At 36.7% G+C, this 13,840-nt stretch overlaps 1 protein-coding gene across 2 annotated transcripts in view; it reads right to left on the bottom strand.

Moving 5' to 3' along the window:
* Positions 1 to 13,840, bottom strand: part of NUP107 (nucleoporin 107) — a 29,372-nt gene that overhangs the window by 8,223 nt on the left and 7,309 nt on the right. For both annotated transcript variants that reach the window (XM_065668580.1, XM_065668588.1), the window contains exons 5-18: positions 13,534 to 13,669; positions 12,894 to 12,997; positions 10,916 to 11,043; positions 10,444 to 10,492; positions 9,209 to 9,280; positions 8,632 to 8,720; positions 7,669 to 7,747; positions 6,634 to 6,747; positions 4,222 to 4,312; positions 3,024 to 3,100; positions 2,440 to 2,499; positions 1,393 to 1,538; positions 1,236 to 1,284; positions 57 to 126 (exon numbers count right to left, since the gene is read on the bottom strand). In XM_065668580.1, coding sequence (XP_065524652.1) covers positions 57 to 126; positions 1,236 to 1,284; positions 1,393 to 1,538; positions 2,440 to 2,499; positions 3,024 to 3,100; positions 4,222 to 4,312; positions 6,634 to 6,747; positions 7,669 to 7,747; positions 8,632 to 8,720; positions 9,209 to 9,280; positions 10,444 to 10,492; positions 10,916 to 11,043; positions 12,894 to 12,997; positions 13,534 to 13,669 — 1,264 coding nt within the window. The remainder of the gene's footprint in view (positions 1 to 56; positions 127 to 1,235; positions 1,285 to 1,392; positions 1,539 to 2,439; positions 2,500 to 3,023; positions 3,101 to 4,221; positions 4,313 to 6,633; positions 6,748 to 7,668; positions 7,748 to 8,631; positions 8,721 to 9,208; positions 9,281 to 10,443; positions 10,493 to 10,915; positions 11,044 to 12,893; positions 12,998 to 13,533; positions 13,670 to 13,840) is intronic.

Below are 13,840 nucleotides of genomic sequence, written 5' to 3'. Positions count from 1 at the left end.
TCACCAGAAATAATGTAGTCAATTGACATTTAAGAATCACTCGGAGAAAGCCTCACCATCCACATCTCCCAGTATAATGAATTTCTGAATCACATGATAGTGTTCTTGGTTCTCCTCTATAACCCTCTGGGGAGAGAAAAAGAAAGTTCAAACTTTGAATAAAATCTTATAGCATAATGTATGAAGAAAGCAAACTTCTAAACAAAGCAAAGTTTCCTTAGGGAAAAAAAACCAATTATCCTACTTCAAGGGGTATTCTGAATAAAGAGCAGAAGAAAAGGCACTTGCTATCTCAATGTCAAATTACAAGAATATTGACAAACTGAAAGAAGAACCAGAATATAAATCTGTGGAGTTAAAATTCCATGGAAGAGATCCAACATTAATCCTCAGAGCTTTTTTTGCTCTGAAGAGAACAAATAAGGATGTTACCTAGAACAGACTGTACAAAGTCACAGAAGCAGCAACAACGTATACAAATCCTTAAAGAAAATGCCCCTGAAACTTACTTAGGGAGAAAGAGATTTTCTTCCCCAGTAGAGGAATTAATGCATGAAATACAACTCAAATGCACATATAAAGTTGCTGTATGGGGCGGACTGCACTAGAAAGGCAAAGTCAGCTGGGTGTATCTGTGGCTGACTGCATCAGTGTGCAAGATGTCTTTCAAAATACCTTTGTCTTAGCAATGTGATGAATGCTGTATGTCCATTCCGCAAATAAGAGTAAGTATAGTTTCAATTTAATCTTTACAAAATTAACATAAAGGTTATATATTCAATCTTGAATAAGTATCCTGGGTGTTACAAATAACAAACACAGTATGTTCAAGCAAATGTGCTTTTAAATTTTGAAAGGCCTGTTTTGAAATATGCACACAAACTCCTATATAGAAAGCTGCATGTAATCAATCTCTGCCCATTTTATCAAAGTGTTAAATACTTGATTTTGTATGCTTTATATGGCTGACAACACTTGACAGCTGTTTCTTTAGCACACCCAACTAGTTTGACAGACACAGGGCAAAACAAAACCTGTACCTTCATCATTAAAAGGTGGCAGCATATAGAAAAATCGATTTGATCTGACAAATTACACATTACAGAAGTAGAAAACCTAAAGTAAATCAGTCACTGCATATTTGAGCATTTTGTTAAATACTGTAGTAAAAGTAGAACCTGGTGAATAGTAAGAAATGGTAAACAGTGAGGAGAAACAGTGTAATTATTATGTACCTTTTTGTCCGTTGCTTGAAGTTCTTCAAAAACTTTTTCTGAAGTCCAGCTTCAAAGTAGGAGAGAAAAGACAAAAAAAACATTACCTTGAATATTCCAACCAGATCATACAGGATCCTTTGTTGAGTGTAGGTTCATAACTGTACTTAAAACTTACTTTGTTTCTAAATAATCTCTAGGGAGCTCTTCCATCTCCTCTGCAGTTACTACTGAGGTTCGTATTTCCTGCTCAACAAGAGTATCCACCATGACCCTGAAATATGCCCAAACAGTATCTTCCCAGGTATCGCAAACTGGAAGCAGCTACAGATTCAAAAAACAGAGCAAAAATTATCAAGAGATGGAGAACTATCAGAATCCAAACAGAGTAACTGTAACTTAAGATCAGATTTCTGGGCACCAAAGCAGACTAATAACCATCATGAACAGCAGCTTTTCCTTCATCAAAGCAACAAAACCCCCCTTTCATTGAAGAATGCTCTATTTCCTTGATTGGTTTGTATCAATGAAGGTAAGTATCTTCTGTTCTATAAGTCTATAGAAGAATTAATTTTAAATTTCAATGAATAAAAGCTGGAAACATTCCCTATTCCCCTTCTTTTTATTTTCTGAATTGCTTTTATTTGTACTACATCACACCAATGGAAGGTGTTGGTGGCAGGAAATCAGACTCCTCAAGTAAGAGCCTACCAGTGATACCGTAACAGCAAGAAAACTTTAATGACAGTCTGCAATATTCCTCATTGTTTTTAAAATTAGTGATTAAAAATCCCTACTTAGGCAGTGGAAAGGCAGAAAAACATCTGGAGGATTACAACTAGAGACAACTAAAGTGAGCACTGTACAGAATATAAAGCCTATTGACAATGAAATTCAGATACAGAGTAATTTTTTAATATGCCAACTCATCTATAGGAATACTGCGCATGAGCAGGAAAATGACTATAAAAGCTCTTAAATAATACTTAACTAGAGAAGAACTGAAACAACATTAGAACTGTTCATACTGGAAGTTGGCAGTAATAAGAAAAGTCTATTGTATATTTCATGCGCATCAATCCTACAAGAACATATCTACTCAAGCAGCAATATTTGCTATTGTCCTGTTTATTAGATCTTTAGAAGTACAATAATCAGTAACTGCAGTATTTCTGACGATGTCCCTGTTACACATAAGAAAAAAATGCCAGGAGGTGCAACATACCTGCTTCAGGTTTCCACTCAGTGCGGCATAGATTGCCCGCTCATATCTATTAAACTGCTCCTAAAATAAAAAGTAAAAACACTGTGTAACTTTTAAAAGCATGTAAGTGTTCTTGTCACTTTACATTTTATTAGAGATTAATCCACTACAAAATGTTTCATCTAGCAATTTTCTAAAAAAAGGTGGAAAATCACAGAACACATCCAGAGCCAAAATAAAGATAGCAGCTGACTTTCCCTTTGCATCTTTCCACTGGTATCTTCTTGTAAATTAACTTTTATGTTGACCTGGGAAGAAAGCAATGGTTTTCCTTTCCCATTCAATTAAGTCAAGATGAAAGTCAGTATCAGCAGTTTCACTTTCAACCAAATAAAAAAAGCCAGACATTTCCTAAGCCTGAAAAACTGGTGCTGATCATCCAGATTTCTCACTGCCAGACAGAAACACATTATTTCAGAAGTCCTCTTGGAAACATTAACTATAAGTCCTAAAAGCAGAGGGGGCAGATTTACTTGAAATGCTACAGAGCTCAGAAAGGTTCAAATTTACACATTAATACATCAAGCAACTCAGCATTATCTTACCTCTTCAGCCATACGCCAACAACTTATTTTCCAAATGCACCTGTATGGATTCCCTTGAACAGGCTCAAGCTCTTCCCCTACATGTGAAGGAGGATTAAGGAAAAAAAAGGGAAGAAGAAAAAGGTGTTATTAAAAAAGAGAAAGCAGTAAGAAGCTAAAGCCTATTTTCTGTTAGTAACCCAATTTCAGTCCCTTTGGAACTCTTCACAAAGCCTTTCAATGCTTTCAACTGGATTACAAGGCAGCTCTTCTGGGAAGTTTGGTAAATGCACATCTTAAAGTTTCAGTATTCTGAAAGCTTAGCTGTTATCTAGTCTTGAAGAAAATAATGTTTCTGACCATAACATATCTACAGTGTTTACATTTGGAAAACACAAATTTAAGGAGAAAAAGAATTTCTATATCTTAAGGAATACAACCTTCTAAATAAAGGTCACTGCTTCAGTGCTGCTATTCTGCATGCATCTGCATGAGGCATGAATTAAACCTCACATAGCAGCAGGCTAGGTGGGCACTACTCAAAACAAGGCAAGGACATTGATGGAGCATGCAAATAAACAGATCAGGATTTGAAAAGCCGGAAAACATTATGCCTTCCAGATCCAGCTATGTACAACACTTAGATGCAGTCTTAAATTCTTTGCTAAATCCTGCCGTCCTCAGCATAGAGAGAAGCAAGGTACTGTGTTATAAATAGGACTGTGTGGAAGGAACCCTGAAACCAAAGAGAACGGTAACTTAACAAATTTCAAGTATTTTAAAAGCATCTTTTTCCTGCATTCACATTTGCTGAACTTTAGTCTTACTATACTTTTCTGAAGCTGGATACAGTGTCCAACTTTTGAGCCTGTAAGCAACAAAATGTTTACAGGTAGCACAAGTCAGGTGTTGAGAAAATACAGACTGAAATATTATATGGAAGTAGAAAAAGTCTGTCTGGACCTCTGAGACACCTACTACTTTGTGATTATGCTTGATTTTCAAAAAGAAAGCGACTTTTACACTTTAAGTGAACTCACACCTTCAACTAAAGTAATTTCATATTCTGCTTTCATATGTTCAAGACACATGGTAAATATTTTAAATACAAAAGAGGCTCTTCAGGTGAAAGGAAAGAGCTATTTCTCTTTGCCACAGATAGGTATTAAAAGAAAGCCCTGTTTTTACATCTGTCTTAAATGCACTTTGAACTAGGTACCTCCATTTATGTTAGGATCATGGTACAGTTTCCATCCTTCTAAAGTTGCAGCTCTCCAGGCCTGGCCACATCGTTTGCATAAGCGCTGTGCCTGAAAAAGAATGGATTTTCTCAGCAACAGACCTGAAGGTTAGAAAAGCAGCGGCCCCTCCTTTAAAAATGTGAACAGTATTAAAATAATTTGTGTAGAGATTCTACTATAAAAAAAGCACAAAGAACCTTAAACTCGAAACAACCAAAAGATTTCAAAGTAAATAAAATGCCAGTGTTGTTTTTTTCTCTAAACAGCTTTTCAGTCAGTATTTATAGTAATATATGAAACACAGTCTCGTCTTTGCTAGCTTGAAACAGCTGTTATGCATTCTTTTGATAAGTTTAGTTTAAGGCGTCATCTTGCTGCTTAGATGTATAATCCATGTCTTCATGCAGTCATCTACTTTTCCAGTTAACTTAGCCTTCCAAACCCCTCATGCACTTCTAAAAATAGCAATCCCACCTTTCCCATAATGATATTCAACAATCTGTGCAGTAGCACAAACAGGTATTCAAAGCTATTTTGAATAGCATGGAAAGTAGAACAGGAACTATACAAAACCACTCGCCTACAATTATCCCAGTCCCACACCCCTGGTGCGGGTGGAACAATCAGCTGAAGATTATCTAATAAGTCTGGCTGGTTCTGTTCCAGGTCTGACAAAACAGTATGAACATACAGAAATTGCACTATGCAGTCTTGGCTCATTTAGCCAAATCCTGTTCTTTCACACCGGAAGGCTGCATGCATTCAGCCATTTGGGGAATGGTGACAAACAATAAGTTTAGAGAATAGACAAGCAAGTTGTTGTAGCTTACCTGCTGTGTATTACCTACTGTACAGTAAACAAACGGAGGTTCATTCTTAATTCAGAGTAAACTCAAAGTATTTCGACTTACTCTTTCAGTAGCGAATAACCTACTTCATGCTTATCAGACAGTAGGGACATCACAACAGTGACTGCAGAACAACTGATGTTGCAAATTTATATTCATGTTGCCCTGCAGCAATATGCTGATGTGCCCATATCAGAAAATGAACAGACGTGCACCATGCTGGAACAGAATACTAGCAAGTAACCATATTTCTAAGTCTGAAGTCTTGGATACAAGAACTTCAATTCCCTTTTTTCCCTCCCATTACTCATATGTCATTATATATACACAGAGCCTAGTGTAACGGAATTGGTTTCCAGCTGAAGCCTTTAAACAACACCACAATACAAGTATTTACATGATTAAACCATGAAAGTCGCTTCACAACAGGGGATTGTTATTCAGAACAGCTTTAGGACTGAAACTGCCTGGCTGCTACTCAACTAAGGATTAATGCAAAGTATACACATCAGATATTCTCTAAGGCAGGTGAACAAGCAGACAGTGAAAGAATTAATGGAGGACAATAACATGCTTTCTGGAATACACAGATCAAGTCTATCAGAGTTTTCACCACTGAAGCCCCTGCCAAACAACAAAGATAAGAAAATGAAGGGTAGAAAGGAAGAAAGAAAAGTTATTTTGACTAGTAGGAATAACCATTGTAAATAACTACGTTTATTCTGATGGCAGCATTAGCCTATGGAGCTTGTGTACTGGTGCCCAGTTCTCAGTCCTAGGACACTTCTCCAGATGTGCCATTGTAACTGTTTATACAACAATGTGATAAAAATAGGCCTGACTCTCTCCCTCAACTCCACTCAGATCATATACCCAAGGGAACAATAGAGGAGCAGAGCAGCAGAGTGTGCTTAATTTAACACTATTTCTAAGAAAAACATACACTAAACCTCTCGCTCTAGCTAAAATTGCCAGTGTTATACTCTTAATATCATAGAATGGTTTGGGTTGGAAGGGACCTTAAAGACCACCTAGTTTCAACCCCCCTGCCAGAGACAGGTATACCTTCCACTAGACCAGGTTGCTCCAAGCCCCGTCCTGCTTAGCCTTGAACACTTCCAGGGATGGGGCAGTCACAGCTTCTCTGGGCAACCTGTTAGTGCCTTAACACCCTCACAGGAAAGAGCTCCTTCATAGTATCTAATCTACAAGTAGAAGGAAGCCTGTAATAATCCACTGATTATTAAGAGATTATAAAGCCACTACAGTGAAAAAAAAAGTCTGACAGCCAAAAAAATATGCAACACTTTTTTCCATAACATCTACTCTATACTCCAAAATTACATAACTAAATGCAAGATTTTATTAAAATACTAATTTTGCAGCCTATCTCTGTCAGTATTGATCATGAATTGAAAATTAATTCACAAGCCAAATTTAAACAGACATTTTAGTATAGAGCTTTTCCTTAGCTTTAATAGTAAGATGTAAAATAAGTTACAGCAGTTAACCAAGGAGACACTGTAACTTTCTGCAGCTTACCTCATCTGTCATTCCTGCTCTGATGAGTGTGAAGAGATACTTCAATAACCTCGCATCATCTTCTCGGTCCAAATCATCCAGTGGCAGCTTCTGTCTGATAGGAGCATCTGGATCCTGCGAGGAAAAACGTCATCATCCATCCACACAATGCCTATTATGCCTCTTCCAATGATTTCCAGCCCTGTTTTGTAATTTGGAGTCACTTTTTCACGTTGGCACAACAATCCGTACAACCCGTGTAACGTCTAGCATGGCACTTTCCCGGTTTTCCTCTCTTGTTTGTTCTGTTCCTCTTCTGTCACTGTTCCTATCAGAAGAAGCCATTGCAATTTCTTTATTTACTCCACGCTTTATTTTTTGCCCCTCTTCCAATTCTTCTCACCATCAAACACCCTCTCCCCTTCTGCATCTCTACTCCACATTCTAACTGAGAAGGCTTTTCATAACATCTGTACTTGCTTCTATTTAATCCAAACAAATTTTCCCAAGCCAGTCAATACCTCAGATCACTCCCCAACTGAATTAATCTTCTAAGAGTGCTTTGCTGTCACTGAGGCAATTCACTACCCCATTCTACTGGACAGTCCTTTCTTTCCTTGACTTCCCCATTATCTTTTGCTACAGTAGCTATCAAGGAATCCCATCAGGACTTGGTTTCCTTGTACTAGTTCTTGTATAAAGACAGCATGCCCTTGTCTGCAAGGGCTTTCAAACAATTTTATAAGCTTTTCTAGTTAGGAATATGGGTTCATTTCAGACATAAAAGGTACTAATAAAGCCATTTACTTCACCAAATAGACCACAGGTACTTGTGAAGAGGGGTGGGGATATGGACATGACTGCTGAAAGAGAAGTGGACAGATCCCCCCCGAAAACTCCAAAGGTGCTGAGCCTCATTTCTGTTACTGATTTTGAAATAGTACGACTACTTTTGGATAATACAACCATCTAAGAACTGTCAGAAGACTGTGAAAACAGCATGTATGCTTTCCCTAACCCATTCTGAAACCAAACCTTATTTTGAATAATACTTACCAGCTCTGTTACCAGAGCTCGAGAACTCCCAATGTATGTACTTAACTGTCGCTGCTTCAGAGTGTGTAGTGTGTTCTCCCTGAGAGAAGTGAAATGTTTTTCAGAAAAATGTTTTTTTTAAGCAAGCATCTTTTAATAACCCACAAATATTGCAAGATATTTTTTGTTACCTAGAATAGGGTTAAAGAAGAGACACTTGGGTTGGTTTACCAATGGACTGTGTTACTGTTGTGAAAATACAACATTTCACAAGAAGTATATTATTAGAATCAATTCACGTATTTTTTACTTCCTTCAAAAGCATCCATTATTTCAGTCATTCATGTATTTAATTCTGAATTGATTTCCGCACGAGGAAAATTTCCCATTAGCATTCACTGTAACATCAGTCTAAGACAGAAATTCAACTTAGGAAGAACGTGGTTCCAAAAGCCTGTATTCACTGGTTTATTCTAGGCATCTAGCATGGAAGGTAGTCTTTGGTCTTTTTTTGCCCTAAGCCCCATCACTGATAATAAAGATGACAATATCAGCTTCTGGTGAAGGGTCAATGATATAAAGTGACAAGAATAAGTTAAACAGGCAAAAATTAAAGCCAAGGAAGTCACCACCTGAAAAACACATGACTTTACCCAGTGTAAACAACAGGCTCATCATAAGGTGACCCTCTCTTATTGTGCCTTACTATGAAAAATCAAATCTGCATCCAGGTTAAGATTAAAGTGAATTGCTTTGATAGTTTTCCTTCTGTCCTTGTCTCCCAAAAGCAGTAACTGACTTTTGAGAAGAAATACTTCAGCAGATGGGTAGAAAACCTCAATTTTTACAGGTAAGAGTTTAAACAAAAAGAAGTGAATAAACTGAGTAACTTTTAAAAATTCACTTCTCTTTAAGAGTGATTCTGTGTCTGTGAATTTTACACCTGATGGAAGTATAGATACAATCAAAGAAAGTCTGACTCACCAATATACTGATTTTGCATAAAACTCAATATTATCAGAGAAGTCCCCAATTTCGTCCTTGGAAATGCTCTCCAGCCAATCTACCACCAGCTGGAATAAAACCAAATTGCATTTTTAAAACAAACATTTAACAAATAATATTTTAACTGCCTTCCTCTCATCTCTGGATCTACCTGTTATCTACATAGTAATCAAAGGCATACAGATCCTGACAAATATTACAATTTGATTTTAAGTATCCAACATGAAGGTTGTTTAGGTACTTGATCTCTGTTTCTCACTAGATGCTACAGTTACTACAGTGCTACTTAATAGTTTATTAATCACCATCAACAGTAACATGCTCCAAATGGGAAGACCTCTCAGCCTTTCATTGTCTCCAAGCCTGCCTGAAAAACATCTCTGATCTTTTGAAACTAAGCAGCATTATTTCTAGGTATACAAAGAATAACACACTTCAGTGAACATAAAACAGTATTAGAAACAACTTAAAAAAGTGCATAGAGCATTAATGTTACAAATATTTGAGTGTCTACTGAGCTATTTCCATTCTCATCTTAAAACACCTTCCACCATACCTGGCTTTGTCGGACAAGTGAATCTTTCTGAAATAAGTTGTCTACATTTGTTTTTTCACTAGCAGTTAAAACCTATTGAAGAAAAAAACTGATTGTTACTTCATGGAAAAGAAAATATGCCACAAAACCATGAATACCAAACTGAACACATACTAATGCAAACTTGCTGCAAGTTCATTTTGCTACCTTTTCTCTACCCCCTTTATAAATATGGGTAACAATACATATTTGTTTTATTTGAATGATATTTTATATCCAGTTACACTGAAAATTGTAAAGATGAGATTCGGAATACAATTCACAAATGTATGACCACAGAAAGAATCTAAATATCATAGCCATTGATTCCACTGACTGCACTCATATTATTCTAGATCCCACTTATTACTGTAAACATAAAAAGATGACATTACGATGTTTTCCAAGCCCATATGCACACTTAATATAAACAAGTGAAAACAAACCCATACAAACTCAGAATCAAAAATCCCAACCCCAGAACCCTGATCCTTCTATCTGCTCTCCTGCATTAGTTTAACTTCCATTAGGCTTGCAACACAAAGAAGATGCATTTTCCCAAAAAGCACAGGCAGAAGAAGACTGGGTTTTGGCATAACAGTGTTTAATTTAATAGTGACAACTTAGCAGCAGGAATCCTAGAGGAAGCTATTTTATGACTGAGAAAAAAAGCAATTGAAATAATTAATTTTGCAGAGGCAGAGTCACTTATTGTTTTGTCTTTGTAAGCATAATCTGGCAGCAAAGGCTGGAAGCACTGTACTGATAGAGACAAGATGGCAACAGCTGAAACAAGAATGCTGAAAAATTTGGATTTCTCTTGAGATAAATTGGAATCAGGATTGCAAAGGCCAGACAGCTTGATACCACATGTTGTTTTAGGCAAAGCAAAATTATCTTTGACCTTCGGGAACACTACAGCTACTGATGCAACTTTTAAAATGAAATAGTTATTTCTAGTGAATTTTCTGAGTGTATGGGGAATACTGAAGTAAATACAATACATTTATTTATTTTTACACTAGCATGTTTTCTTTACAATGGAATATTTAAATTCACTTGTCAATATCTGGAATGATTTAATATTTGTCTTGATAAAAATCAAATCAGTCTCATTTTTTGACCTTTGGATTTTGAGTGACTGCAATACTGTGACAGTAAAATTAAATACAAGCACTCAGCTTCTTGTATTGCTTTAAATAAAAGTCTAAGCTTACTGTGATATCAAATGCAGTTTCGTCTTCCAGTGCAGACTGTATTCTATCTCTAGAAATAAAAACGCAAAAAGTTAACAATTAAAATAAAGCTGAGAAACTTCAGCGGAATGCACAATCATGGAATAGTTTAGGTCGGAAAGAACCTTAAGACCATCTAGTTCCAACCCCCTGCCATGGGCAGGGATACCACAAGGGAAAGCACTTAAAAACACCTTTACAAAAGCATTCTTTTAAAAAAATACTTGACACTGCAAAGTTAGTAATAGGCCCATTTACAATTTTCACGCCTGTAAATAGATAACGGACATATGTATCAGCACAGAGTTCCATAAACAGATTAATACTTGTTGCTTCACTCCATATTTAAAAATTCATTAAATATATATATATATATATATATATATATATATATATATATATCCAAGAAAGTCAGCTCAGTGTAAAAGCATCTTGTGCTTTTCAAAGGACTTACCTATAAAGTGAGGACAAGAGTCTCCAAGTCACCATCTCCTGCTTGAGAAGCCACAAGACACTGGCAGTTTTTGAAAACTTTTGCTGCCCAGGAGCTGCCCGATAAACTATTTTCCCCAGTATGTTCACCTGAGGTAAGTAAACGTATACATTTACATTAATACAGTAATACAGTCCATCCCTTACAGCAATCTTTTCATTACCCTGAATGCTTTCAACAACCAAGTTTGTGATTACCATCTCTTTAAAACAAGTAGATGATGCTCCACATCACAGATTTCCTTTTATTATTAATAAAAATAATATTACTACAGCCTAAAAGCCATAAACCAAGACAGTAGCTTTGTTTTACAATGCACTGTACAAAGCCAGGATTATGTTGATCAGTTAAGAAGCACCAAAAGACTGGGAGGGAGAGAACCACTGGGGAAAAAAATTTCCAAACTACAAATAAAAAAACCCACCACAATTCCCAACTTTTTTTTCCCATACACATCAATATCAAACATAAGGTCAACCCTACTGGTCTTTGTGACTGCATTTATCAATGCCCAACAGATACCCTTTCCTTTCTAGCTCTGTTAAATGAGGAAACCTGAACTGTTGCTTACCACATAATTTACAGTATCACCAAAAAGAAATTCTATTATCTTTTCCTTTATTTCTCATGAGGAAAACTAAGACAATAAATATTCTCCCTCAGTAGCTAGTTCCAAAGCTCCTACTACTTCTGAGAACAACCTCAAACTCTTAGGTTTTAGGAGTACCCAATCTGTCAGGTATCAATTTATTCATCAATTTTCAAGAGGGAGCTGAACAACAGATTTGGAAAACAGAACGAGGTGTGCCATCCTGATGCAAGAGAGGAACATGATTTTCTGTTCCCTTCTATTACCTTCCAGAAAATAGGAAAAGAGTTCATGGCTGCGAGGAGCCACTGGGATGATCTCAGGGCACAGACGAGAGGCAGCATGAGAGCTCAGGGCTTTCTCTCCACCCCCATTCCAAGCCCTGATAGCAACGTCAAAGCCAGCTCTTGGAGCAGCATCCTTCACTTTAGTTTTGTAGGTCTGTGCCAATATACAATCAGCTCCCCCTGGATTCCACATCTTAAAACAACCACTCTACATTCCACAATCTTATAGATTGTATCCGTATTCTCACACAGGAGAAATTGAAGATACTTCCATTTCAGCTCAGAAGTTCCACCACCTCACAAAATAATCAAGTTCACATTTATTTCCCCTTCTCTTGTCTGCTTGCCACTGGGGAACACTACTGTGGTACACACTTCAGCATCCCCCAACTCAGTCCCAACAACCGATTTGCACAAAACAGGGCAGGAATGTGTTTCCTTAACACAGACACAGGTATGAAGTCTCTTAAGAAGAAAATGATCTGTCCACTTTTCTCTTACGAGCAACACTTACTGATAAAAGCAGCATCATTTCTTCATCTCAAACTGTCAATCCCTGCTGAACCGTCACATCAACAGCCAATCAAATATAAAATCGTGTCTAAAAGCAGACACATTCAAGCTAATGTTGAGCTCGCTACTGCCAGCTTGTTAGTAACATAGCAGAGAACTCTTAAAGCATCATAATGATTTTATTTATTTATACCCGACAGAAATAAGTATGTTTTAATCCAGCTTATTATTATAACACACACACACAAAAAAATCTATGCATCTGCTAATGTTTATTGTCACTTGACACATATAGTGGAATGGCAGCCAGACAACATTTTTAGTATTCAGCAAGCTACACAATGGGTATTCCTGTGCCAAAGTAGTGTATGAGGCAAGAGGGATGCTATTCAATACTAGTGTTCAGTGACTCATAAGACTGCAACCAGCTGGAAGATTTAAAGTATTTATGTGAAGCACTGTGACTCTTCAGCTTAAAGAAAACTGGCAATACTACTTTGGGAAGGGACTGTAAAATAAGGTAAATAAAACCCCCAGGCAAACTACTTACCTGATTGTTACAAATACTTTCATACTCATCCACAAGATCGAAAATGGTAGTTGATGTATGCTTCAGGAAGGAATGTAGAAAATCTGAGTACATGCTCATAGTAGCTACAACAGATTAAAGAAGGAACAGCCATATTAGACACAACTTGCTAAAAACCTCCAACCAAACAGACTACAAAAAAAATCCTTCTGATGACAAGGCATCTTATCTTTTGTGAATCTAAATGAGGACAATGATGATATGTACTATTCATGTGCTATAAAGTCAGAAGAACTTCTCAGCTAAGATAGTAAGATTCACAGAACCTACAAGGTAAATAAAATAATTACAGAATTTTTGTTGTAAATCTGTCATCAACTTTTAACAACAAACTCATTTGTGTATCTCCACAAAACTAACCCAGTTTGTGCCTTACATCACCAGAGCATCCCATCTGTGCCATCAGGTTTCACAGATGACACAAACTATCAAAACTCCAATAATTGGAAGAGATTCACTTGCTGAACTTTTTAAACTAGACTGTTTTTAACAAAGAAATGTCAAAAAAAGAATACATTAAAAAAAAAAAGAACAAATATATGTTTATATTCCACAAATAAAAACAATGGGCAATTATGATGAAAACTTCAGATTGTCTCACCCGCTTCCCCAGGGTCATCCTCACGCAGCAGCACAGCACTCATAGTGACACTGTCTGTCATATTGGACATGTCCAGATTTGCAAACATTCCTGTCTGCTGAGGGGAGAGTGCCATTGTCCAGCTACTTTCATCCAACTAAAAGCATTAACAAGAACATAAGGAAAAGAAAATAGCAACCTCTATTACAAGCCTGCAACAAACAGCTCTGAAAAGCTAAATTTTAATCTAGAAAACAGAAATTCTCAATTAGTTTTTCTTTTTCTTTCACGAAGTAACTAAAGTAGCAGCTAATCTAAGAAGACCATC

This window comes from Lathamus discolor, chromosome 1, assembly GCF_037157495.1.
Source record: "Lathamus discolor isolate bLatDis1 chromosome 1, bLatDis1.hap1, whole genome shotgun sequence".
NCBI lineage: Eukaryota > Metazoa > Chordata > Aves > Psittaciformes > Psittacidae > Lathamus > Lathamus discolor.
The sequence above is the reverse complement of the archived record's forward strand: the minus strand, read 5'-3'. Positions and strand labels throughout refer to the sequence as shown.